General features: G+C 40.8%; 1 protein-coding gene across 1 annotated transcript in view; it reads left to right on the top strand.

The window, feature by feature from the left end:
* The window catches only part of ntrk3b (neurotrophic tyrosine kinase, receptor, type 3b), a 282,620-nt gene extending 256,941 nt beyond the window's left edge, over window positions 1-25,679 (top strand). Inside the window, exons 14-16 of the mRNA XM_080490348.1 lie at window positions 1,859-2,102; window positions 20,231-20,389; window positions 25,298-25,679. Of these exons, the coding sequence (XP_080346474.1) occupies window positions 1,859-2,102; window positions 20,231-20,389; window positions 25,298-25,483 (589 nt within the window). The 3' untranslated portion in view covers window positions 25,484-25,679. The remainder of the gene's footprint in view (window positions 1-1,858; window positions 2,103-20,230; window positions 20,390-25,297) is intronic.
* The last annotated feature ends 2,285 nt before the right edge of the window (window positions 25,680-27,964 follow it).

Here is a 27,964-nt window from a genome sequence, read left to right on the forward strand (position 1 = left end):
AAGCTGCCTGAACGCTTGCAGGTTATAGTTAATATGTTAATATTTCTAACATTCGCCGCTCTTTATTATGTTAATTAACCGCAGCAGATAGTAAAAGGTAATACTTCTGGCAGGATGAGGGTGTCTCAATACTGTAAGAAGCTTTGGGTTACTTCTTAAAGTGACTGGTTCTATTCTGCCTTAGAATAATGTAATGATCCCCACATTCAGTTATTTAAGGGGGAGCATAAAACCTTTAAAAAGAAGAAAAAGCACCGTCTGCTATCTATAAATGAAAGTATGTATCAGCGGAAATGGCGGCACGCTTCTTTAATTTGGTATAGTAAGGATTTTATAAGCTGCTGCCCATAGAGTGTGTCAGTATAGAAGCCAAACCACTGGGCTGCTGGAATCAAGGAATTGGGTAATGAGTTTTAACTGATTATTTTTTGATGTACATCAGCACTTAATGCGGTAGCAGGTACAAACTGAGTAACTCATACTTTCCAGGTCATGTCGCTAAGTATAATCAATGTTTACACCGTCATTTTTGTTTGCACTTGCATCTCAAAGCAACTGAATAATGTCAGCTGGACTTGAATTTATGTTGAGGACCCAGCCTCATCAAGGTAACAGCAGGAACTGATGACGCCAGTTCGATAAGAAGCGATATGTTTGTTTATTATTTTTGACCTGTTTGAACTGCTTTTAGAGGCCTCCCACCTTGATAAATGAGAAGACACATAAACAAAGTTCATACTCATATTGTCACACTTTCAATCATGAAACTTTTTCAGTTGAGAAGTTTTCTTTCAAGGTCAGTTAAAGGCACAACTTAGAAGCTGAGGGGTGTTTGCTTTGAAGTATGGCTATAGGAGTAATTCACTGGAACTGTTTCACTTTCTATCATATACATTTGGTCATTCCTCCATGCAAACCAGTGTGAGCATAACCTGAAGGTTGGCCTACCAAAGTATATCATCCAATTGGCACCTTGTATTCTTGAAACAGCAGAAGACCTAATAGCCGGTGCTCACTAAGCTCTCTCCACGCACTTTGTGACCTCACACACTCACATCTACTTGCGTCTTGGGCAGTGCACCTCCAGTTCATTGGTCAAATATGTTGATATCCTGAGCATGCATGCACAGTGCATGAAAACATAACGTGATATATTGTGCAGACCAAAGCAGATACACTCTATAAAAGGTCAGGCCAGTTGAAATGTAACTACTGCAGTCAGATGATGTCAGTCCTGATGCCACTTTATTCTACTTCTCATACCTATCACAAACACTCTTGTATCAATATATGGGTGTTTAAAACTACCCGAAGGACAGAAACATATGAAATGATGATCCTATATGGATGTTTTAGTTTAGTTTGTGTTTGATGTGTCACTATGGGAAGGCCAAACCTCATTTCTGATGCTTCAATGAACAACTGAGGATTGACCAAGATATTTCATTATTTTGCTTTTCGATTCAAATTAATAATGCATTCATCATTTTCATATAATCTGATCTATACAGTATGTATTCTCCAGAGCAGCAGCGATTAGTCAGTGAGTGAACCAATGCAAAGAAAAGGTTGTTAGCTGATTGAGAACTAGTTACAGTCAGAACATTTTGCTTCCATCAGCCTCCCTTGACAATGAAGGAAAAAGGTCAACTGTTGATTGGTCATTGATGGATATTGACCGTTCTATGTCCCAGATCTGAACAGAAAAGAAAGCTTTGTTCACTGATGTAGTGTTTTATAATGTTGCGGATAAGTGTTTCCTGCGATCGCTGCCGTTGAAGTTGAACTTCATACTCGAGAATCCTTTCGTCAGTCCTACTTTTAATATGAGAAACTGCCATCATTATTTCCACTGCAGAGCCCACGGCCCAGACGCTATGATCCTGGTAGACGGTCAGCCACTGCAGTCCAACGGAGAGCTCGGTCTCTCACAGATGCTGCACATCGCCACCCAGATCGCCTCAGGCATGGTCTACCTGGCCTCCCAGCACTTCGTGCACAGAGATCTGGCAACCCGCAACTGCCTGGTTGGCAACGGCCTGCTGGTCAAGATCGGAGACTTTGGCATGTCCCGGGACATCTACAGCAGTGACTACTACAGGGTAAGACTCGGCTTGCGTCATGATTTTGTTGTTTTTGATTCTGCGTTTTTCGATGGGACATCTCATTTAGTTGCCTTTTGAAAGACCAGGGCCCTTGTTTTTCGTCTACACCAACTGTTTTTTTTTTGTTGTTGTTTTTTTATATCTTATTGAAGGCAAAGATGTTAAAGTGACTTGGTACACCATGTTGAGGAAGACGCTGATATCACAAAACTAGACGAGTTGGGGTTATTTTGCTCACTTGCCAACTTCAATACATAAGAAGACGAGGTGTTTTGTCAGATGCTGTTGATATATCCACAGTTTTTGTTGTTTTTGATCATTTTAAACGTAAAAATAATCCATATTGTGTCTGTTGAAGGTAAAACCTCGAGTCCTTCACGCATCACTAGATTCCACTTCAAACCCACAAGAAGCAGCAACTTCACATCACTGGAAAGTGAATTTAGTTGCGGATGTTCACAATACTTTTGACTCGGTCTCTAATTAGGTTCAAAACAACCCTAAATAAAGCCTGAGGGGCTGCTAAGAAAAACATAATTCTAATGGGTGGAAGCTGTTGCTCTCCTGTGTCATTTTGTTTATGTGTTTTTGTTTTTGCTTCCATTCTTTCTTTCCTCTGAGGAGACTTAACAGCTCTGCTGTCCCCTGTGCAGCCTCAGGCCTCCACATCAGGCTTTTTACATTCAGGCGACGATGGAGCAGTTTTAGCAGAGTGCTCAGCGATGAGATGAGCCTGCTGAGCCTCAAGCCCCATGCTTAGAGCCTTGTTTATATAGCTTCTGATTCATGTTCTCCGCCATTGTTTAACATGATTAGCAAGTGTGAGCACCGCAAAGCAGCAATGGCTTGCTGAGTTGAAGATATGTTGCATCTTTTGCTGGACGAATGGGAGGACTGATGGCGGCTGGGCATCTGGCTGCTTTTAAACCTCTGGGTCTTACAAAATGACTTTAGGTGTGACAGCTGGGCCAACTCGGACTTTGCTGGGGGCATCGCCAGCAGTTACGAAGCACCCGCCTGCTGGGCGATCAGCTCTACACCCGTAAAAACTAATTTACAGGCAAAAATGAGGGTGATGTCGTTAGCGTTTGGTGCATGGCTCTTCCATGCATGCCATCTGTGTAATGGTTATATTATTAAAATGGGAATATTTTCTTTACGCTGTGGCAGCATTATGGAAGGAGTCCCTGCGTATGCTTCAGGGCGACCTCCCTCGATCCCAGCAGGGCAGTGTTGGTAAAAAACAGCATTCATGTTCTTTTTAACGTATATATTACAACATCAGTTTTTCAGTGAGACAGAATTTTATGTTTTGTCTGTAACTATTGCAACATTAAAAAGAACATTAAAGAGTTCTCTTGTGTTCTGTGACATAATCTAATATTTCATACATTCATTCTCCAACCACACTTCTGAACTATAATAACCAAAGCTTCTAATGGGTTTGATATCAAGGGTTTCATTACGAGGCCTTTGTATAAGGCCTCATAGTGAGCTATATGTAATAGGATGTTTAGACACTGTTGGATATATTCAGCTCAGTTGAACGGTAATCACTGAAAATGCTCAGCCATGAATCTTGCATGTGTGAAAGCAGAATACATGTATATATTTTGTGTGTGTGGCATTCCTATTGAAAGGAGTTCATCCACATGTCATCATACCACAGCTGGCTTACAATTCAGTGTTTAGGCTCCTTGCAGCAGCTTAAATTTAACTTGCCATTTGTGGATTATGCGCTTTACCTTCATGTAACTTGAGCTCAGTAATCACATGACATTGAGGTAAGCATCATAGCTTTGACAGGGAAAACCACAGAATTAATGTCAACTCACATACAGAGCCTATATTTAAATTCAAAGACTATTTTTACAACGCTCCTTTTAGCTTTGCGTGAAACTGTTTCTCTCCAAGATCAGCAAAATAAAACATTAATGAATTAATTAAACATCTAACATAAGTTTGGGTTTTGCTTATACTGTAACACACACGCACGCACACACACACGCACACGCACCCACACACACGAGAGAGACAGACAGAGAGAGAGAGAAAGTAACAATGAGTGAGAGAGAGAGAGAGAGACGGCACACACACGTGAGCACACACTCGTGCACACCCTCACACAGTATACAGGAGAGCCAGGGAAAGAGAGAAAGAGGAGAAAATAATATTTTACCAGTTTTTCCTCCAGTTTTAGCAGTTTGGTGGCTCCTGGTCAGCCAACATGGCAACCTGCTGTTTTGCAGCAGAATTACTTCTGTGGTCGTTAAATTCGGCTTTACAATCAGCCTCCAGGTAACCTTTTAAAGCCCTTTATGAAACAAAAAAAAGATTCAAAAGAATATAATAAAATCGCCATTTATCTATATGCCTGTTAGCAACATTACATCAAAACTACTGCATGGATGTTGTTGAAATTGTCACGACACATGGATATTAGGCCATGGAAGACTCCAATTTTGGAGTCTTAAATTTTGGAGGTGATCCGGGAAAAAAAACCAATTCTGAGGTCGAGGTCAACCTTTGGCAGACGTCAGAAATCTCTGATTGCACTTGTTGTAGGTTTTGATTTGATGTGATTTCAAGAAAGGACTCGTCGGTTTCTCTTGAAAATGAGACGCTGGTCTCAATGAGATTAACTGTGTGAATAAGGTTACAATGAATAATAAAAAGGAAGGGGGAAATCTGGATTTGATGTTTATAGGTATTTTATACTGTAGACCGATAGAGCAGCATCCAGCCACTGAGTATGAACCTGGTTCAAATCCTACCACAAGCAGGCCATCACTGTGGGTCCCTGAGGAAGGTCCTCAACCCCAAAACTGCTCCGATGGCACCTAGAAAGGCATCTGGTATTAAACTTGTACACAATCAAACATATATATCATGTGACCTGCAGACCTGTTGACAAAGAAGTATTAACTGTTTACAATCCCCACAGCTTTTATTTCTGCGAAAGAGTATGATTCCCATTATATAAAGAGAATATATTTAGATACGCAGGTGTATTTTAGCCTAGTACTTCATATGTGCATATCATAATTTTTTTACTATCATGTCAAGTTTTGAAACAGAAAATGTCACATGTTTTTTTAATGCCACCAAACATTGTACACAGTCTATAAGCAAGCTGCTTCAGTGCATATACTCACTGGCCACACTCTTGCTTGGGTAGCTGAGGTAAGCCTCTGTGGACGAGTAAAGAACAAACCTGAGTGTGTTTACTTGTTTGAGCCGCAGAACAGTTCATTTAATTGTCTCAGTCACAGCTGATTTAGCAGGCAGATCCCACTCAGCTGGAAGATTTAATGGCTGAGTCGGCTGTTGTCGTCTGACGATTATAAGCCAAATATATAAGTGATGCGGGTTACCAACTCAGTCAAATGACAGGCAGCGAGAGCAGCTATAAGAGGTTTCGACTGGTACGAAACCAGAGGGGGCCACGAGGAACTCCATCATGTGGGTTTACTAAGTACGTCTCTGAGTAAAAGATACAGTATATTAATGAATCGGTGTTAATGTGGTGTCGCTTAAAGGTGCTCAACTCCTAGTGCTCCTTGACTGCAGTTTACTACAATGGTCCCCAGTGCCCTGAAAACCAATTACTCAGTGATCTAAATTATACCGAGTTATGGCACAACTGAAGGGAATGACTACTTTTACCTGTTGTACATTAGAAGACATACATTCGATACATAAAACCAGTGGTGGAGTCCAGTGTATACACGGGTATACGGCATACACCCAATTGTTTTTTAATCAGCATTGCTTACACCCACTTCCAAATCCCTGCGATCATCTATCAGCATTATCTATGAGCTATATTGCCCATTTTTTCCCCCCTAGGATAATGAAGCCATAACCCACTCAGCCTCTAATTGGCCAGTATTCACTGCATTCACTGATTGGTTAATGTCTATGTTTACTGTACAGCACAAGGGCTGACGACCCAATCAGAGGCAGAGTAGGTCGGGTCATTACGAGGCAAGTATCGCTTACCAATGAATTATACTGAATTAGTGTGTCGACGAGAAAATACTATGGCTGGATTTTCATGAAATGGAGTAGTCTAACTACACTGTTTCTATTGGAAATACTGTTTCTGGGCTACTTTAAAAGTAGGCCTAAATGGGGAGAATATCCACTTCTTCAGGCACCAATACACCACTACCTACAATCTCTTAGTGATTTGATAAAATCAGTGCTTTCAACACATATTTAGTTTGGATTGAAACAAACTCACATGTACCCAGGTGGAGTGAGATTTCTTTTTAAATGATCCAACCTCGTGGATACATTAACTGATGGCGTGTGGAGTTACCTCTAACATAGAAATGGTAAGATGTAGATTTGGAGGAGCAGATAAGTATTTCCCAGCATGGTTTCTCCATTGCAGTCTTTGAGAAAAAGAAATCAGTTTGAACGTGTTTTCAGTGCACAGTGGAACCTGTTTTAATCAACTATAGGAGATGATTTATAGTCATTTAAAGTGGCAGATGAGAAGTTGAACTTTGAGTTAAAAACTGCAGCTTCGCTTGACAAAAAGACATTTGGGTTTAGAGTCAAATATGTGAGTGTCACGCTCAATGCTGAGTGGCAGATATGCACACGTGCTTTAAGTAGCATGTCCCTGGTTTGAAATCTGATTAAATGTTACATGTCATTCCTACATAACTCAAGCCAATCACCTTAACTCCCTTAACTGTCATGATTAAACTCAATCCAATGACCTTTCCTCTCCTTACTGTCACCATTGAATGAAACCTGCAAAAACATCGTCTCCTTAAAATTTGATTACTTACATTGAATGGCAAATGGAGTTCACTGATTTAGCAGCCCCTCCACTGCACTTCACACTGTTAATCACAGTCACACACACACACACACACACACACACACCAATGGAGGCAGCTACCATGCAAGGTGGTCAATCTATCCACTGGGAGAAAGTCGGGTTTCAGTGTCCTGCTAAAGGAGACATTTACATGTGGACAGCGACAGATGGTAAATTGAACCTGGATCATTTCGAGTGAGAGACCACCCATCCCACCAACCAAGCCCAATTTATAGCAAAGATGGTTACTGGTGATCTGTGATGGACTAAACACAGCTGGGAGCTAACGTGTACAGCTTCTAGCTCAGATTAGAGTATGTTATATGACTGTGATCCAGATGACTGGTTAGTAATGCTCGTCACATTTGGTAATCAGGGGGCAGTGGTGGCCGAGAGTGTAATTAAATGCACAAGGTACTGAGATTTGGAGGGTTCAGTTCCCACAGCAGACTGGTCACCTGAACAAGACTCACCAGAGCGCCCAAATATGGCGGCCCAACAGCATCCTAGAAATGGGTAAATGCGAAAAGTATGATTAGTTTAGTTTATGATGGTGGTACTAGTGCAAACAAGCTTTGGTGAACAGGGCAGAATAGTCGACAGACCACCAGGCCCTTTCAGGATCCAGCAGATACACCGAGGTTCACTTCATCTACTCCAAGCCATCTCTCATTTTCATACACAATCCAATCATTTACTTGATTTGAGACTGTTCTGGTTAACTCTACAATTCTCATTTTCTCCCTCTAATATGCCAGCTAATCTTCTAAAAATTCATCTAATCATTTCATAAACTACTCACCACTCCATTTCTAGAGCACTAGTTGAGGCTGATTAGCGATAATATTATTCATTTGCTTTCGAGTAGTTCTTCAAACTTACCCTGCTGTGTGTGGAAGCTGCAACAGTCTGTGAGCCGCCTCACATTGTGATGGCCTTATCAGCACACTGCATCTGCCGTCGACCCCACTGACACCGAGAGCTCCTGCTGGCTGGTCACAATGATGAGGTGAAGCTCAAAGCGCATTATGCTCCTCGCTGACGGGTCAAGAGACACAGTTGGTTTCTTAATGTGCAGCTCCCCTCCGCCCAGGCGAAGAAAGGAGTCAGCAGTGCAAGCGCATCTCAGCGTGCGTGGTCAGAGGAAATCTGGAGGAAAGGTTCAAATGCGTTAACAAATGAAAAAAAATGACTTGGGATTTCCTGGTTCAAGTGACGTGTAATTTGACAACATTGGTTTCTTTGTTCTCAGCAACAGTCGGACAAAACAGTGAGCGGGTTTCAGCGTCGTCTTCATTTGAGAGCTCGTATCAAAACTCTGTGGTGAATTTATTATATATTATCAACGGCTGAATAATTTATTGAATAATTTACCGATGCAGCACACACACTGCAGGGCGGAAGAGGCAATGGTGTTTGCGGGTCTCTATGTTGGATTAGGCAGCAACCAGAGGAAGAGTTAGTGGAAAGAGAACGGGTGCCCGTCTGCATTCAGAGTGTGTTTGAAACGTGTGTGGCGAGCCTCGTGAGAAGCTGCCGGTCTGATAGCGTCGCTACCCGCCTTCACGGAAAAATATTGACAGAGCCCAGAGATAAGGAGCTCCTAACTGCATCGGACGCTTTCCCCCGGTGTTGAGTGATTATAAATAGCAGCGTCCTGCCAAGAGCACAATCATCCCGTCGCTGACTAGTTGTATCGATGCACGTTTGCCCCCTGGGACTCCCACAACCACTTTGTGAGCAGGAAGGGAGCGACTTCAAGAAAGAGACGAACGTCGTCCTAAATCCCATCTATCTGCTACGTCCTCCTGCTCCACACACACCCAGCGCGCTTCCGCGTTGTTACGAAAGAAACAACTGCATGGAGCCGCGCAGGATGTCTGCGACACCGCTTCCTGCGACGTGGATGTTTTTCTACCGACACTTCGCCGTGTTTAAGGAAATACATTCCCCTGGTTCAGAGAGTGAAGCCCTGAATTATACATGTTTAGATTAGTGTGAATGACAGCCGATGCTCTGAAGATGCCGTTGCATTAAATGTGCAAGAGGGGCAAGATTGAGTGAAATTCAGAGGGTTTCGTTCCCCCCTTTTTTTTGTTGTTGTTGTTGTTTCTGCGGAGAGGTTTCCGAGACAGATGGAGGAGCTCATGCAGGGTCTTTGACAACCTGCAGGTCTCACATATCATTATCGGAAGTAATATTTCCCCCACAGTGCGGTGACAGGTTTCTTTGTATTGCATGTCCTCTTTAATACAGAGCCAAGTTATGAGCACAATATACAAAGCAGTAAATTTGACAGCTAATTTCCTTCTGTCATTGTTCCTGTAATACCCAGTTACAATTGTGCAATATTCATTGGTTAGGATGAGTGAGGAGTCTCAGACAGCTGCTCCCTCGTTTGTTTCGGTAATTAATTGTGTTTTTGTAATTTGTGGCGAATCCGGTTTCCCGGTGGTGTGGAAAAATGAAACAGATCTCAGCAAAGTTCTGTTTAGGTAGGATAAGGCATGGCAACATTGACGGTAACATATTGCTTTCTTTCAAAGAATGAGATGCGGAGGCCAACCTTTTTAACTCCTTTTTTTTCTGTTGGAGGATATTAAAAATTCTTGAGTTTTCACCAGAGGCTTGCCTGAAGCCTCACTGTTTTGATTTAGTGAGGGCAGACCTTGTTCTTCATTTCACTGAGCGCAATATTGTCTGAATGTAAAGCAGATCGCTGCTGAGAAAGAAAAACACGTCCAGTTAGCCTTCATTAGGTAAAATAAAGGCGCTGAAATGTGAAATATGACACTCCGCGTTTAGCAGGAAAGTGTTCTGACAGCCAAAACTCTGCATTTCTGAGTCACGAACTGAGGACTATCAGACACCGAGACAACGTTACAGTTTAATCACTCAGTTTTAAGGACTTACTGTTGTTTCGTGACTCTGCCAGCAAGCCTCTGCATACCTGCACTGCTTTGAAGAAAAATGGTCCCCGGGTTTCTCTTGTTTCAAGGATCAAACAGACGCTCCTCTCCTGCATTATTAAGCACAAGCTCCTCAAAACTGTATGCAGCCCTGTGCTAATGAGTACACAGGCCATATTTATTACTTCTGCATGGAGAGATGAGAAACAGCTCTGCTTCTCCCCTTGAGTTGTTTTTCCCCCTCTCTGTATTTTAGCCTTGTACTCAAGCTGTGTTATAGGATCACACTCTCATGGAGTTGTACACTTTCGAAAACACACTACAAATGAAGGAATTTATTTTGCCCAAAAGCTGAATCCATTTATTTGGGACCTTTTATGCCTTTTTTTTTTTGTTTTATGCTGACAGTTAAACAATGTATGTTGATGTAATACCCAGCTGGTGGTGAGCGCAGCCTCGCGTGATAGGCTGTTAACCTTTTCCATGAGTTCTTAAAAACTTTTATGCGTTTACAAAATGTTTTGTAGCCTCTATTAACAGTGCAGTGTCTATTAAAGTGACCTGATTATGTCTTTGGTTGGAAGCAGTAACCTCCTAAAGTCTTTTCTTTTCGAGTGGAAACATTTAAACGAGTCATTTAGGCTGCATCTAACAGAAAAAGGCCCAGTTTCACCCAGATCTGGAGGAGAAATAGAAAATCAGCTTCTGCTGAGTTGGCAAAATAAAGTTACATGTTTGTCTTTTCTTTTCTCATTTGAACCAAATGATTTTTTAAAAGAATTTCAACATGATGTTACAATTTTTGCTTTACATTTATTGAGAGACCAAATACATGTTAGAATTTCTCCATAAAACACAGTCGGATCTGTGTTATATATAAAATATTAGTAATCTTATTACTACATTGTGGATCATTCAGGGGTCACAATGTTCAGCTGACCAGGTCAATAAAAGCTTGGCTTTATCCCAGTGCAATCTGTGAAACTTAAGCTGAAAATAAGATAGGAGTCAGTCAGAAAGACTTTCACTCCCATTGTTGTGGCATGTGAAAGCATTATATTCACCTAATGATTACATGTGGCTTATGCTTCACAACAGTTGTAGAAAGAAAAGCAGAATATCGTATCAGGCTCTGCCATTTACCAGAATCAGCCTGGTTGAATACCAAATAAATACCCACCTGTTTGTTCACTCTCATTAGTGGAACCAATAATCGTTTGAAGAGATGATGGCCTGGGATTCAAATATTCAGCCTGAACCAACTTGCAAACTCTAGAACGTAAAGCCAACTCCGGTTTAAAACAACAAAAATCATACAAAGCAATGCAAGCCACATTTCTCCTTTCAGACTAACATTTCCAAACGAACAACAGAAAAAGGAAGACTGTCTCCGTGGAAACGGAGAAGAAGAGCAGCTTCTCTGGAATGTTGCTATGGTGCGTGCCCACCACAGCTATTGTAAATAGTTCTTCTGCACATGCGCGACATAAACAATAACAACAATGGTGGCCCCCACAATGACATGACTCCCTGTGCATATTCTTCTGGGGCTTCGTAGTCCGCCATCTGTCCATACGAATGCCTGTGCACTCGCTATCAATGTTTATAGCTTATTGTTTTCTGCATGCATGTATGTGTGCTTCGACAAAGAAATTTTAGTTTTCACTTGAAATATTTATCATGTCAACAGGGCCTAAGTCAAGTGTCCGTACCAGTGAAGCACACATGCTGTGTAGCTACAGTCTTCATCTGTGCTCAGTTTATCCAAAAACAAGTTATGGTCAGAGATACTAATGGTTCCTTGTCATGAGTTACGAACACTCATAAGTGAGGCTGAAGTCCGTAGTTGGTTGCTCGCAAAGTACGCACGTCCAGATTGTAAAAAAGTTTGCTTCTTGCGACAAGCAGGAGGTTTATTTTGAAATTCATGAAACGCTTGCAGCATGATCTTCATGTTCATCCCCAAAGTGGAGGAACAGCAGTGACTTCATTATGTACGTACATTTGCTCTGAGTCAGGATCCAGCAGCAATTGATATTGTTTTACCTCATTTCACTAACTCCATGAGCCATGAGAGCCTACTACTGTTGGTCCACCTTGGCTTCATTAACAAAGCACAGAGCCGTCAGCTCATAACTACAATTGGAGATGGCACATTGATTGGTTTCTGTAAAGCGGGGCTCAAAACATAATCCAAACTTCTTGTACTTGACACATCAAGTATCTGAATTATCAAATATGGACCTGAATACACATGAATGCATCATGAGCTCCAGCCTGTGCTTCACATTATTAAAAGATCTGCTGCCAATGGTTTGGTGGACGACTTAGGACATGGGGTTCAACCATAAGGCCCGTGGACCACAATTTGCACACAAAAGGCTCCAATCTGGCCCAACTACCAAGGAAATCATAAAAATTTAAGAGAAAACATTGAGTTTTTAAGAAATTAAGAGTATCGCACAACGCTATACACATAACAATATCACTGCAAAAATGCAAACTAGCTTCAGCCTCAAAGTTATGCTGTCAGGGGGAATTTCATTAAAGTCATTTTTCTGTCGCGATTGTTTGGTTTTGCGAAAATGTTGACATTTTCATCACGTATACTCTGCGCCACAACCAACAAAAACTTTAAACTTGAAGTTTAAAGGTTATTATGTCACTATTTTAGCAGTCCAGTCCCATTCAAGACCAAATTGGGCCATATGTGGCCCCTGAACTACAATGTGTTTGGTCTTTGCCTTAGGCGAGCGTCCTTTTGCTCATTTCTACACCATCTATGCAACTTCTAATCGCCCGTTTAAATATTTTATAGTCAAGGCACAGTCGCAAAGTCAGCGGGAAAACTGAGGAGATACCTCTCCAGTCTTTGAATTGTTAGTCTGGAGAGCGAAATAAGGAAAATCCTGAATCTAAAATTGCATGATAGCAGAAGTGTACTTTGTGTATGTGTGTATTTTGAAAACCTTCAAAAAGTTTCACCACCCACTGGCGTGCACCAGCCAGAGTAGATACCACTTTATCTCCACTTGGCAGCAGCGCAGCAGGTAGAAACCTAATGGACATCATAGCCTCTAAAAGTGAACTTGTGTTCACTTGCTGTTTGAGCTGGGAGAGCAGAGATAGCGGCTCGGTTAGAGCGGAGAGAGAGAGAGAGAGTGTGTGTGTGTCTCGATGGTTATCGGGGCCCTTTAAGATGTCTGGGACCCTCCCAGGGCTCCCCGCAGGCCGCCGAGCGCCCATCGAAGAGCCCGACTGGGCTAGTAATCTATCCCCCTGCCATGCTGCTGTGCTCTCCACGCCGTTAATCCAATCACTCCCCTGCCACGGTGGGACAGGCAGAGCACTAATCCAGTTTACGCAGCAAAAAAAAAAAAAAAAAAAAAAGCCCCAGACTCATTCCTCACTCCCCGCAGAGGATTGCCAGCTTCTCGATGTGACATTGAGTGAGAAAGATGAGGATAATTACAGAGGCAATTATTTTATTTTTATTATGTGTTCAGCTGTTTTTTTTTTCCCCCTCCCCCCCCCCCCATGTTTCAGGCTAATTGCTATGGCCTTGTTACGAAAACCCAAGGTGATAGCATGTAATCATTTGGGAGGCAGCGAGTCAGCCGGTTCTAGCAGCCCTCGCCTGTCAGATCATTAGTATGCATCGAATGAGGTTGAGCCTCACGTGGAATGGGCAGGGTGGACCTCAGATAAGTCATTTAGACTAACGGGAACTTAATTAATTTTGTTTAATCTCTATAAAGCCCCACAAGGGGACAGATTGGTATACAGCCTCCCACCGACTCCTTCACCCTGCACTCAGCCCACCCAGTCGAGCTCCACCCAGAGGTTTGACGCTACGAGGGCGATTGGTCCCGGCATCAATATTGGCTTAATGTTGTGTACAATACAGAAACTTGTCATCGGTAATGAGACCAGGTGGAGCATAAGTCAGTGTTCATTTGCTCCATTAGACCTCGGTGAAATCCTGGCACATAAGTTTGAGGGGGCACATGAGGGAGAACTATTACGAGTCTATCATAACACAGAACACGCCTCGGGAACATCGAAATAATGCGAGAAAGGATATATTGCTCTGTACTTTTTTATGTGTATTTAATTACTACTTTATCTGTCCTCTGAAGAGAATAACAGCTTTGATTGTCTTCCACGGTGGCAGCGAATCAGACTTGTTTAGTTCGAGAGTCGGCAGGTAAAGGTAAAATATCTTCACTTCCTAAGTTGCACTCCGACAGATCTTCAAGACGCAAGGTGGCTATGGCCTCATTTTGTGAGGTAACATTAAATCCCAAATTCTATTTAGAATTTTTGGGAATTATCTTTTTAAGATAAGTGGGGGGAAAAAACTGAGTCGAATTAACCAAAATGAAAATCGTTGCTATCTTTTAATCTCTCCTTCAACATGATAAAGTCCGATTGGCTGTTTCTTTGACCAGTTAAATTTCTGTGTTTGGGGCATCTTGACCATCAGTTGTTCACTGGATATTAGGGAATCGTCCACATAGAAACTGACACAAATTCTGGATCATTGTTGAAACTGTTGCTTTTGATGTCTGTGTTACTTTGATAGTTTTGTTGTTGTATCAGTAATTATACATGAGGTTTGAGTGTTTAATAGCAGAAGCCAGACATTTTTATGAATTTATAAAAAAGCCTCGGTATCTGAGACAGGAGGTGCGCAAAGTATGTCTGGGCAGTTTATCACTAATATACAGTGATGTAGTTCATGGAAGAAACCAATCAGGGATTACATTGTTTTACCTAGTTTTTTTTTTTTTAGTTTTTTTTAATTTTGATTAGTTGAATTTGTGGCACAAATATAACACTGTTATGTTGGGACCAAGAGTGAGAAGAAAACATCAAAAAGGAAACTGAGAAAGAGAGAGATGCTCTTATTGGGCATGATAGAAAGCACACTTTTGTTTACTCTGTTCTCACGCTTTTTCTCTTGGCAAAATTCATATTTTTATGCTTAAAATACATTATTTCCTGCAATTCAGCCACAGAAACAATACACCATTGTTGACAACCTGAAAGTTCATGGTTTGTTTTTTTCAGGTTTAACAGCTCTTATGCAAAGATCTACCCAAACAGCCTTCAACTTTGAATGGGACTTAGTGGAAGGCCACGTGGTTTTAAAGGCCAGCTACTCGCTATAATTGTCTGTAAATGTAATAATCTGAGGCAGGATGCAGATGAAAAATGCTCAGCAAAATTGCTGGAACTTGGGGATAAGTGAGAAGAATAAAATGGTTTTAGAGCATTTCGAACTCGATAATGATTTGATATACATTATAGTCTCTCCAGCGAATACAAATTATCTAAGAAATACAAGGCTATTTCTGATGTTGGTCCCACTTCTTTCTAATGGGTTAGATGACGCACTTCTTCAGAGTGATCATTGGGCTTTTTTCTTCTCATTTGTGTTGCAGTAATCTAAATTTGGATATGGTGAAACATGGATAAAGTTAAATACCGAAACCAGATTATTTCATCTGATTTGGAGCAAATCCCAGAGGGTGAGAAGGGCCACTGCGCTTAAATGATTACAAAACCTGTATCACTGTGTCCACAAGCATATCTCAAGTCACACATATCATTAACCAATGCCTCTTAACATGTTGAGCGGTGCAAGAATAAAAGTCCTTGCTTGCTTTTCCAAAACAGAAACAAATAAATAAATAAAACATTTTGACATTTGTTTGCTTAATGAATGATTTAGATTCTTGGTCAGCATGTGGGTGTTGATATGCAAAACTGTCTCTAACAGTCTTGTTGACCCACCAGCCCCGTATACAAATATTGATTTGTGCTAAATGTGAGGGAGGCATAAAGCTCAGTGTTATCACTGCTCAGCAAATACTCAACACACTAAATGAAGCCTTATTTATGATACCCGAAACTGGACCGACTTCATTAACAAGCTCCAATGTCTAATGTGCTGCAAAATACCTCTAATAAAGTATTGCATGTCGTTTACAGAGAATGCAGTTGCAGAGATTAAAGCAAATGCTTGTGGGCATGACAACAAAGCTTATGAAAGTTCCTCATGGCACTGTGTTGGTCCTCTCTGACCTTTTCAGTCACTCATTCTCAGTCAAGTTTCCAACATAGGTACATCCAACATTTTAAATGGACGTATCGCCTCCTATTGACCCTTGTGAAGGATTTTTAACTGCCAGATACTGCAGGACCAAACAAATCTAGAAGTGAAGTGTTTTACCTATCCTATATCATGGATAATATATAGGATCTGACACTTGATCAAAACTCTAAATTCATTCTGATGTGAAGATTGAGAATAAATCACTTGAATTGTCTGTGCTTATTTTGAATAATAACAAGTTTTTGTTTTGTTCATTCTAAAATGCAACTGTAGTTTTGTCTGGAGGGGAAAACAAATACTGTGAATTGGTGCATTTAAGCACTTTTCATAGAAGACTTCAACAATCTGGAGAAACATTAATATTTGCAGTCAAAAAATGTTTACTTTTATAATAAGATGGCTTCTAACGGAGTAGTTCTGCAAGCCCTGTTCTACAAATCACAAATCAAGTAAGCTGGGTGAGCTTCAGAAATGCATCTTTCAAAAATATTTATCTTTGAACAAAACCAGGGCAGTTTATTCACCCTTTTTAAACAACTGTGCTAAAATACTCAAGCTTTGTGTCTTCCTTAAAGTTATGGAAGTAACATATTTATCCTATATAGTTTGACAGGAGATTTTCTACAGTTTAAAGGAGCTAATAGACAATTCTTGCACAGGGAATATGACAAGCAGGTCTGCGGCACACTGGGAAAGCTGATATAGAGCAAACAAAGGTTTCACACTCAGCATTTAAATGTGATGTAGTGCACAAACAGTGACTGTAGTGAACGAATGCTCAGGAAATAGCTGCATTTTTGGCAGACCGACAAATCTCATGTTTCTTTAAAAGCACCCAGAAGCTTCATCTGCCACATCAGACTGACACATAGAAATTGTGTTTGACTTTCAAAGGAAATGTCCAATGAGTGCGCAGCAACACTAAGAGATAATTAGTGAGACTTGAGCGCCGATACTTAAAATGCAATGCAGCAGCCACAGCTGAAGGCACACAGATGTGGAGCTGGTAAACGGGGGTTGGAAGCAGAGCTCAATATGATTAAATGAATCTGATTGTGTTGTAACTCAGAGGTACAGATGAGAGGGTGAGTGACGCGACATGCTAAGACCTTATTTCTGATGAATTTAACCTTCATGGTATGTCCAAGTCTAACTGAGGCTGGATGAATCAGTGGATGAGTAAATACATCGTTGGATGAGTGTTTCTGGTCATACATGGATGACCTTTAAGATAAAAACCTGAAAGGAGATTTTATTGTTTTCTTGACCACCTGTCACGATAACAACAGCAGCACGTGGAGCAGATCTTAAACAATAAATGCCAATTATTACTGTACCTTCTGGTGTTAATCATGTAGGATGTGAATTTTGATCTTTTCTAACTGGTGACTGTCTGAAGGAGGTTATTTAAAGCACCCACCCACACCCAATTAAAAATGTTAAAAACCCTTCTATCGAACATGCAGACTACGTCCAAAGAGTAGTTGTAGTATCAGTAGACGAAGCAGAACTTTGTTTGTAAAAGACTGTTTGAACTGAAAAACGGATGTGTTTACAGTTTATTTTTGTCAGATATGAAGACACTATGAGCACAAGTTCTGTTATTTTTCTGGTCAGGAGAAAGAACGAAAGGCTTCAATTAGCTATTATAGAACTAGACATGAGATTTGTACCAACCGCTTCCAGTTCTTAAATCTTGTGTTGGAACATATCAGCTGTAATCTTGTCAAAGTTATCCCAAACGTACCATCAACTTGACAAAGACCTTGATGGGTATAAAAAATAAAAAAAAACATTTCAGCTCGGTTAAATCCTAATATTCACTCTGAAAGTTTGATTTTAGGGTTTCATTGTGTTTCTTCAAAGAAGAAAATGTTATTTCCAGTTTTCCAGCTTCATTGAAGCCTCTCTTCATACAGTCTGTGAACCTGTAGTATCAATCATCTGGCAAATAATTTCTGTTTTCTCTAAACAAAACTTTATCAATACAGGTTGAGTCGTCTTTAAAAAAAGAATTAGGAATAGTCAATATTTAGCACACTTTATCACGATTTTTTTTCTCTGAATGAAATTGTTATAAATAAGAGCCATTTTAAGCCTTTCATCACAATCTTCAATATATCAGACGTTAAATGCTGCTTATGTATGAGGTACTGTGGAGGTTCGCAACCTTAGTCCCAGAAATCAGAAAAAGCAGATACGTCAAGGTTTTGAACTTTTGACTTATTTAAGTTGAAACACATCTTGTGGTGATGCCGTCATTATTAGCTCTGTTATCGTCTCAGACCGGACTGAGACAGAGCTTAACTGTCCTGCGTGTAGGTCACTAGCACTGCTCACAGCAGCCGCCATTCGATTCAGATCAATATTCAACAGCTTGGATTCAATCTGGTCATTCCCCTGTGGAGTGATGGTGTGCCAGTTTTTTTATTACATCGGCCTTCTTTTGAAATGTTTTGACAAAATTCCAACAAACTTGGCAAAACTACAAATAAAACCTCTGTTCATTTTCTCGGCATGCTGTATTAAAACTGTTGTTTGGTGTAGATACAGACCACAATTACACAACAACGTTTTAAGTGAAAACACATCATTTTTGAGTTTTAGTTTTAAAAAAGCTTTGCGTTTACTCTGCCAAGTTTTGAAAAAAAAATGGCCGTTTACACGGAAAGTTCCGCAACACTGAAAATGATGGAGTTGGCATGTACGGTCACTAGTGGGAGCTGTTGTTTGTTTTTTTAATGAGACCGCACACACGCAGCAGAGAACAAAACACTATAAACATCAACAATGACGAGTACACAGACACTCGTACAAACAGACGAGGAAGTTGTATTATTATTCCGGTTGACTGTAAACTATAAAACCATCAAGTCCAATTTGTCTTGTAAATAAACACCCAAAACATTTTCTGCTTTCACTTGTTGTGGTGTAAACGAAGCATCAGACTGCTGTCTGATGGCGCTCCAGCTCCTACTAGCATGTAGCATGACAGTCCAGCAGCCGTCACTGGTTGTAATTTGACAGCAGCCTCCTCATCTTTTGGCGACGATTGTACTGAAATGTGCTGCTACTTGTAGAAATGCAAGGAGGTCTGACATCAGCAAGTCTTGGAAGGAATTGCCGTAACGTGCTGACTTTGGAGACATCTAATGTGATTTTCCTACTTTTGCAACATTATTCATGCAAGTGAAAAAAAAACCCAAAGTGGTTCTCTTTGTCCAAAGGAATGAAAAAGATAGTGGAGACTGTGATAAAAGCCTAAAAGAATATTATACAGGGAGAAACCAACAATTTGTCGATGCCAGTGAATCAGGCTTGATGCAGTTATTTCAAGTGGTGCAATTTGATTTAATTTACTTGGAAACCTGTCTTTTCCAATACTTTCGGAGGGGACTATAATGGCGTTATCTGTCAGCGGTACACTTTGACTCCTGAACTTCAGGGAATCATTGCGAGTGACACTCCCGGCTGAAACTTGCTATACCTTGTCGCTCTTTCCCCACATCGGTCTTGTCCTCCTCGTCTCCGCTGTGATTAAAGCGCCGCTGATGACACGAATGGGAAATAGATCTTAAAACAATGCCGGCTAAATGGAGATCTGATGATTAATGGATGATTGTTCAATCGATTAATACCCAGCCACGCAGGATTTACAGCGAGGGGAGACTTCATTTCATGTTCAGCTGGTTTGAAGACATTAAGCAGTCGATATCTTCTGTGTCTAAACCGTGCTAACCTGCGCCATGCACACCTCATCAACAACATAGAAGGTGAACATGTTGATATATAACACAAGGATGTGGAAGTGTGCGTTCAGCAGTTTTCTTAACCTTTTTTTTTTATTTTTTTAAAAGCCTATGAGCACACAGTGCCTGCTTTGAGACTTTGATCCTCAGCTTAGCGCCTGTTCTTCTGCATAGAAGGGATCACAGATTGCGATTTTACATCGAGCAGAAAGGGCCGGTTTAATACCCTAACCTAAAGAATTTGCACTGATTCAATACATACGGAGCAGGTGGTGGAGAAGTCAGCATTTTCCTGTATTGCATCAATGTCAACATCCGGCAGCACAGCGGGCTTTCATGAAGTGTTAAGCCCAGCGTATCAGGTACACGCAGGGACACTTAATCTCCGGTCGCCTGCGAGCCGTGTTGACGACTGAATTTTCTAATCTGTGTTTTTTTGGGGGGTTTTTTTTCATATATTTTCATTACGATATTTTTATCTTCGCAATAACAATGCCTTGTCCTCTCAGGTTGGAGGACACACCATGCTACCGATTCGCTGGATGCCCCCGGAGAGCATCATGTACAGGAAGTTCTCCACAGAAAGCGACGTGTGGAGCTTCGGAGTCATCCTCTGGGAGATCTTCACCTACGGCAAGCAGCCCTGGTTTCAACTGGGCAACAACGAGGTACACAAAGAGCCCTGAGCATGCAGATAAGCCTGCGACATGTACACATATATGTTATGAAGCAGGATCCAGCTCGATTAGTACTGGGAATCGTAGCTCCGGGGCATTCAGTAATCAATTTTGCATTTCCAAACATCAGATATTGAACCGTTTGTTGCAGAACAGATGAAAAAGGTCCCTGGTGGAGCGCTGTGGACGAGGGGCGATACCCCTCTCAGCTTCAGCTCTCGGCTTTCTAATGGCTCGTTTGAATGAGCGCAGCTTAATCTACTGCCTGGTGTTGTTTCTTCACTCGCTCCAATACGCACACCAGCCCAACGAGGTGATAAATTGATGCCACTTCGCAAACCAGACAAGACGCAGCGATACATAACACCCATGATTGGTTTGGGGGTTTTTTTCGTGGGAGGCTCTGCTTTGAATCAATAAAATTCAATTAGGATTACTCCCGTAAAGCAAGCATATTGAGAAAATGAAATTGACCCAAAAGAATAACCTGGCATGTGGCGTGCGTCGCACTTTAAATGTTCCAATGGAAACGTCGAAGCGGTGGTTTTTTTTTTTGGTTTTTTTTATTTCGCACAAATTGGGACTTCCACATCGTTGCGTGAGGAACAGACGTCTGAGACACTCAGTGAGACACTCAGCTGATTAAAGTACGATGCCAAAATGTGATGACAGTGTAAAGACATGACTGCTGTGTTATCTGGCTGCCAAAAACAAGAAAATCCCCCATTTTGCCCTCACAAAATATTTATATCTTTCACAAATGTAGACTGGAATAGTACTTGTGTTTAAGATATTACACGATAATATCTGAGCTCCTTGGTAGTAGTGATGGATTAATGGCTGGCTGCTTCATTTTATACTCACCTTCACACAGTGAACCATGAGTGAGAGTCCTGTCATTTATGTGGAATACAATGACCTAAATTCATTAAAGTTGTTATGTTCCAGGACAAAATGCACACAAGTGATGGGCGTTCATGTAAAACCAGATCTTCTAACCTCATCAACACATTCACCGAGGTCACTGATCAGATCAGTACCTCAGGAATACCTTGAATGATATCTTAATATTTCATATGTTTTCTTTTTTAGAACCACAAGTCGTTATCGTCATTGTTAAAAACAACAAAATTGTAAGGGGTGTCCGTGCATGTGCCACAGTATAAATATATGAAAGAGATAGAAAGTTTATATGAGATCAATAACATGCATAGAAACACTCAGATATTAAAAAGCACATTAATACAAATGGTCTTTTCATTTCAGTTGTAATGAGCTTTTTAAGCTGATTAGTCATTTTTAAGCAATTTCTTGTAATCCAGCTTTTTTAATTATTTTGTCCATTTCAGGAGTTTCAATGCTTACTTTTTCTTTTGTTTTGTTATTTTAGATGTTTGATTATTTGTAGCTACATGGGTTTGTTTCTCTGTTTTACAAATACACCAAAATATAGGATACAATGTTTATTTATATCTTCTTCTTTTTTTTTTTTAATGTAACAGCTTCAGGGAGTCACTAAAGAGGGGTTTAGTGCCACACATGGCTCCAGATCCTGGCCTTGACGAAAGGATGACATTTTGCTTGCTGAGCATCAAAGTGAACATTACCTCACTTTTATTTGAAAAAAACAAAACTAAGAAATAAAGTTTTACTATAAATGTTAATTTGGCTGGGATCATCTTTAGGGCAAGTCTTTCAAATCTGATCCAAATGTTGTTGTGTGCTGACGGATGAGCTGCAGAAGCCTCATTGTGGAGGGAAGAGAACGAGTTATCCAGGACGGCTTTGGCCTCGTCCTTCATCCGTCTCTCTGCGGGGAGCTGCCACCGCTCACTGTACAGAGAGCGAGGAGGGTTATCTAACTCAGTTTGACTCGGCCTCTTGTCTTTCAGCTCAGTCCCAGCATGCTCTTCACTGTCATTATGAATTCCATATTATCCAATCATACACGTAATTACTTTTTTTTAATGTTACTTTCTGCAGTACATGAAATATTGTAGGTCAACTCAACTCAAGTTGAGGGAGGCACTAAACCCACAAGTATAATTGTAGTATTCTTTTTTTTCACAAGAGTATAAACACAGAAGTAGATAATCCACAGAAAAGAAAGTGGCATTCAAAGAGTCGCATCAGGCGCACATAAGAAAAAATACTCTGATATTTTCTATCATGTATGTAATGTTACCAGTGGCATCACTGTAACATCAGCTTGTAGCAGATTTTATTGGACAAAAAAAGCAACTAAAAAGGAAGCTGACATCAAACCTAGAGCCACTCAATGCTTTAAAAGTGGCCCAGTCTGAAAAGAAAGTTGGCTCAGTGAGATAAATGGGAAGGTCAACCCAAGCGAGTTGTTAAGGGAGTTTTTTTTACATTGGATTTTCGACTTAGAAACATTTTAAACATGGTTTTAATGAAGAAACATTTGTTAAATTGTGTAAAACTGAGCAAAATCACACTGATTTCACTATTTGTAAAAGAAAGAAACAGAGTCCTATGATCATCCACAACAATATAATGTCCTGTTGGCCCCGTTCACACAATGTTTTCAAATGAAAATGGAAAACTTTTCTCGCGTTTTGAGGGTCTGTTTACACCACATCGGTGCTCAGAGCCAAAAACAGCTCCCACAATAGGACTTTTGAAAAACCCTCGGACACCATCACTGTGGAAACGGAGGAAAACGCTGACACTCCCACAGCAGTGACACATGTGGACACAAGCAGTGCTACAATGGATGGACAATAACAAAGTTGACAGCATCGTTGATAGTCACTGTCATTGTTAATATCTATAACATATATAGCATCTCTGTGCGTATGTACATGTGGGTTCATTACAAAAACAATGAACAAACTCATGGCCTGGCACGCTAACTACATCGTTTTCAGTGTTTCTGCCAAAATATAACATCTTAAAAGATGACATTGAACAAGACAACAAAAAATATTTTAAGTTACCAAATATGATGACAAACTCCATAATTGGTCTGGCATTATGATACATGACACAAGATGTTCCAACCATAGATGTTCAACTTTAGGATTACAATGTTTTGATTAGTGACCAATTACTACTAAAGTTTAGACTATATTTACTTTAAAAAAAGACTGTGCAGTAACTTGCACCACTTCTAGTTCATAGCTCCGTTTTCATAATGATCTTTTTGCCATAGTTTTGAATTAAAAGCAAGAGTCAGACGCTAAACACAACAGCAGTATATACGCCTATGTTTATCAAAATTATATAATATTATCCTGTTAAAATTTAAAAGAAGTTTGAAAAGCTAAAATCCTCCTGGGGCGGAACGACTGAAAGCCTCGAAAACAATGATCAACAAAAGTTTGTTTTCATAGAGCTTCACAATGTGAAGTAACTTTGACTGCAACACTGACTTTTTGCTCAGAACTTAATTCATTGAAATAGAAAGCACTTCCCCTCAGCGGCTCATACCTGTGGTGTGTCACCTTACCGGTCCTCCTGAGCTGCTTGTTAAGTGGAGGATCCGTGTCTTGTGCTCAGATCTGAGGCTCCAACTGAGATGAGAGAGCAGTGGTGACCAATCGTCCCCTGTTTCCACTCGCCCTTGTCTATTAGCAAAAGTAATGATATTTGGCGATTCATATTACAGCCACAAAACACACATCACCTTCTGTAGCTCTCATAGAGCATCGGCTGGGAAATAACCTCACCCTTCATGTTGGTGAGCAGCAACAGCTGTGAATGTTGTGCTCTCACTCACTTCCGATGCGGTGTGAGTGGTGTGGATCTTCAAGGTCCGCCCAGAACAAACTCTTGTATATTTACAACCAAAACACAACCATGTTCATGTTATGATGAGGAATCCAAAGACGCTTTAGCTTAATTAGGAATGAGTTGACTGTTGCAGTATGTGACAAGTCATTGCAACATGCAGCAAAGTTGAATACAAAATGCGTTCAAGAATTTCATTGTTTTTTTTCATTTTTGTCAAAATATACTGGTACATACCATGTGGGGCCACCAGATGTCACTGTATGACACCATAATGCTGCTACAGTACCAATAAAAAAACCTACATTATTGCTGTATTTTGAGACCGAGGAAAATGTCACAACAAAAATGATAAAAATGTGCAGTAGAAAACATAAAAAGAAGAGAGAAAGTTACGGGAGACTTGAGAAAGACAGAAACTCTTACGGTGATGTAAAAACAAAGGACGCTAATCGTAGGCTAATATGGTGATGGTCCGAGCTGAGGAAGAAATTCACAGAAGGTTTTAGACCTGGATGCAGTGACGTCTGTGCATGAAAAAAAATAAAATGTCTTCAATATGTTTTATTCCTCTTCATGATGCACTTTTTGACAGAGCTTGTACTCAGGTGTGAGGTATAGTGAAGGAAATACAGTAACGAAACGGGACAAGGGGTTGATTTTTAGTTAATTGTTCAATTTAATTAAGAAAAAGAACTATGTCTGTGCTTTTTGTGCAGCCACACTTATTACATACAAATAGACCTATCCATTCTGTCAAGCTACAGCGGCCTGGAAAAAACCCAGATAATAAAGTCAAATAGTCTTGACAGCAGTGAGTCATCAGGATAATTAGTGCGACAAAGAAGTGATCAGTCAGGCTTTTAGCAACATCTCAAACATCCGCCCTGCTGATACTTGCTGTTATTGTTATCGCGCGCCATGGGACAGAAAAGGAAAAGAAGATCCAGTTCCCCCCTCAATATCGCACAAATTTCGGAGAGAATGCCTTCTTGTGTTTATTTCTTTCATCTCACTTTCATTAGCTCAAACCTCAAAGGGCGGTCTGCTCGGTGTCACCGCTTTCTCATTACCGACAAACCACAGCAATCAGTCAGCCAGAGTCTCTGCGCTCACTCCTCGCTCACTCCTCGCTCTCTTCCGCAGGTCATCGAGTGCATCACCCAGGGCCGGGTCCTGGAGCGGCCGCGGATCTGCCCCAAGGAGGTGTACGACATCATGCTGGGCTGCTGGCAGAGGGAACCGCAGCAGCGACTGAACATTAAGGACATTCAGAAGGTCCTGTTCGCCATGGGGAAAGCCACGCCCGTCTACCTGGACATCCTGGGCTAGCAGCGAGCCGACCGGGCGGGAGACGGTAGGAAGAGGAGGAGGAAAAGAGGGCGTGGGGTGGCCTGGTTCCTCGACAAGAGACACACGGACCCACACGAATCCAGGAATAACCAAACCAACCTGCTCCACTGTCGAAAAACACCTGCATTGTTTGGGAAGGACTTAAGTGCCTGCAACACTTTTGGATATAGTGGATAAAACATATAAAAAAGAAAAAAAAAGAAAAAAAAAAAGAAAAAACAACAACAAAAAAGGATAAACATGCACTTTTACATTTTGTTTACTTGCGTATAAGATGTACAGGTTTGAAGAATACTTTTTCTCCCCCAACCCTCAAAAAACTGCAAAAACACACAAAAACGGAGAACCGGATCGACGTCGGGGAAAGTTTGATTATATCACGGAGAGGACACTTCAGAGTTCAAATCTATCCTGGGTTTGGTTTTATGAATATATATAGAAATATTACATATATTTTATATTTATTTCTTTTTTGGGTGGAGATGTTGAAGGGTGTGCCACAAGTGTTGCTAAGGGCTCGGCCCCGCCAGGAGACGCCACCCACAGACTATTGGCAGGGATGGGAAGAAGGAAGCCTTACTTGCACTCTGATTGGCTCTGAGCTTTTGACGGTAACTCTGCGGATTAACACTGGATGGTTGGAAAGGGCGGAGGAAAAAAAATGAAATAAAGCAGCGCTCCTTAGAGGACCTACCCAATCAGACAGCTGACAAATCTATTTTAATTTAAAACTATTGTACATATTGTAAAATGCTATGTGTCAGAATTATGTTAACTTATTTTTTCCGACGTTACTTTCCTTTCTCTGACTGTGATCTGGGCGGCTGAAGTATAAAGCTATGGTGTTTGTTTTTGTCCTCGTCGAGAGGAGCTCCCCCCACCCCAAACCCGACGTGTCAGTGCTGGTTATGTTGTCTTGCGTGGTGAAGGTGAGTGAGCGACAGTGAGCGATAACAGATTCACATGATGCCCGCCGACACCCGACCGCCACAGACTTTGGAGGAGGTGGGACGACTCAGAGCCATGGTTCAAACGCCACACTTTGCCACGAGGCCACGGAGGCCCCGTGCTCACTTTTCCAGTCTGTTTGCTTTTTTTTTTTTTTTTTCGAAGAGAAGAAGAACGCATTCATAAGTAATAGCTCACGCCACACCCCTCCAACACTCGCTTCGTGACATTCAGGCTTTTCGGTGTGAAAACTGCTGAGGAAAACATTTTTGGAGCCGAGTCATCATTTGTTGGTTTCAAGTGTGTGCCGCACTTACACAGCCTAGTCTGGACTCAAAGCAACTGTGTGGCATTGTGGGAAATATGATCATCCACTTTCTTGCAGAGTTAGTAGTACGGATATTTGTCGCTACCTCCAGGAGACGTGACGATTAGCGCAGCCACAGACTGGAAGCTAAACTCTGTCAAGCTGGATAAACCTCAGTTAAAACCCACTTGCAGACAGGAAACAGACCATAGGTGTGTTTAGCATTGATTTCCATGCGAAAAAGGCTTGTTTTTGTTATATTTTAAATATTTGGACATGATTCGATTTTTCTGTAGCTAGCTAACTACGATAGCTAAGCTAACACCTTCTGACCTCAACTAAGATTATTTTGGTTTATCATCTATCTTTCATGTACTTGCTCCGCCATAGTTTTTATAATCAAAAGTTGGGAATTTCCCATTTACCAGTAACTCGTGAAAGCGAACAAGAGTTTGAGTTCTGAAATCTGTTAATACTAAAGAAGCTGTTTTTCCACGTTAATATTTAAATTTTTGGTATAATTGTTTAATTTAAGAAAATCTACTCTTAAACAGTTTAGATGATTTCTGCAGTTTTAGCCAGCTATGCTTAACCTGTGTAACAAGACAAAACTAATTGCACATGTTCAGGTTATTTTAGACTGAACAGGAAGTAATGGACTACATTTCTTTAAGTTTCATCGTTATGGGGAAAGAAATAAAGTTGGGCTAGTGTTAGCACTTGTGTTGTTTTGTTAGTAGATGTTCTTCTCGCAATGGTTTCAACTGCTAAATTTGTCAAGATTTTTAATAATACAAGTTTAATTTCTTAGAAAGGAAACAGGCCACCAGAGAGGAAGCTAATTTAAGAACATTGCCAAGGCAGACATTTTTAATATAAAGTGTGAAATGTTGTGTCACCTTAGTTATCAGCTGTTATTCTGATCTAAAATGTCTTATTTAGGAAACGCCATTGCTCACTCAACTAAATTATTTAGTTATATTTAGGAGAATAAGACCAAGTCTTTATGGAAATGGAGCGTGTGTTTCATAAAAATATTTAATTGCTTATGTAAGGATAATTTAAACAATTTACTGTAATAACTTTATTCAAACACGTACTATGTATTGCTTTTACAATTACCGTGGCAGCTAATTTACAGCTGCTGCCGCTAGTTGTGTTTCAATGAATCGATCATCAAACTCAGCAGGAAAGCAGATTGTCAT

The sequence above is a fragment of the Lipophrys pholis genome, assembly GCF_963383615.2.
Source record: "Lipophrys pholis genome assembly, chromosome: 2".
Classification (NCBI taxonomy): Eukaryota; Metazoa; Chordata; class Actinopteri; order Blenniiformes; family Blenniidae; genus Lipophrys; species Lipophrys pholis.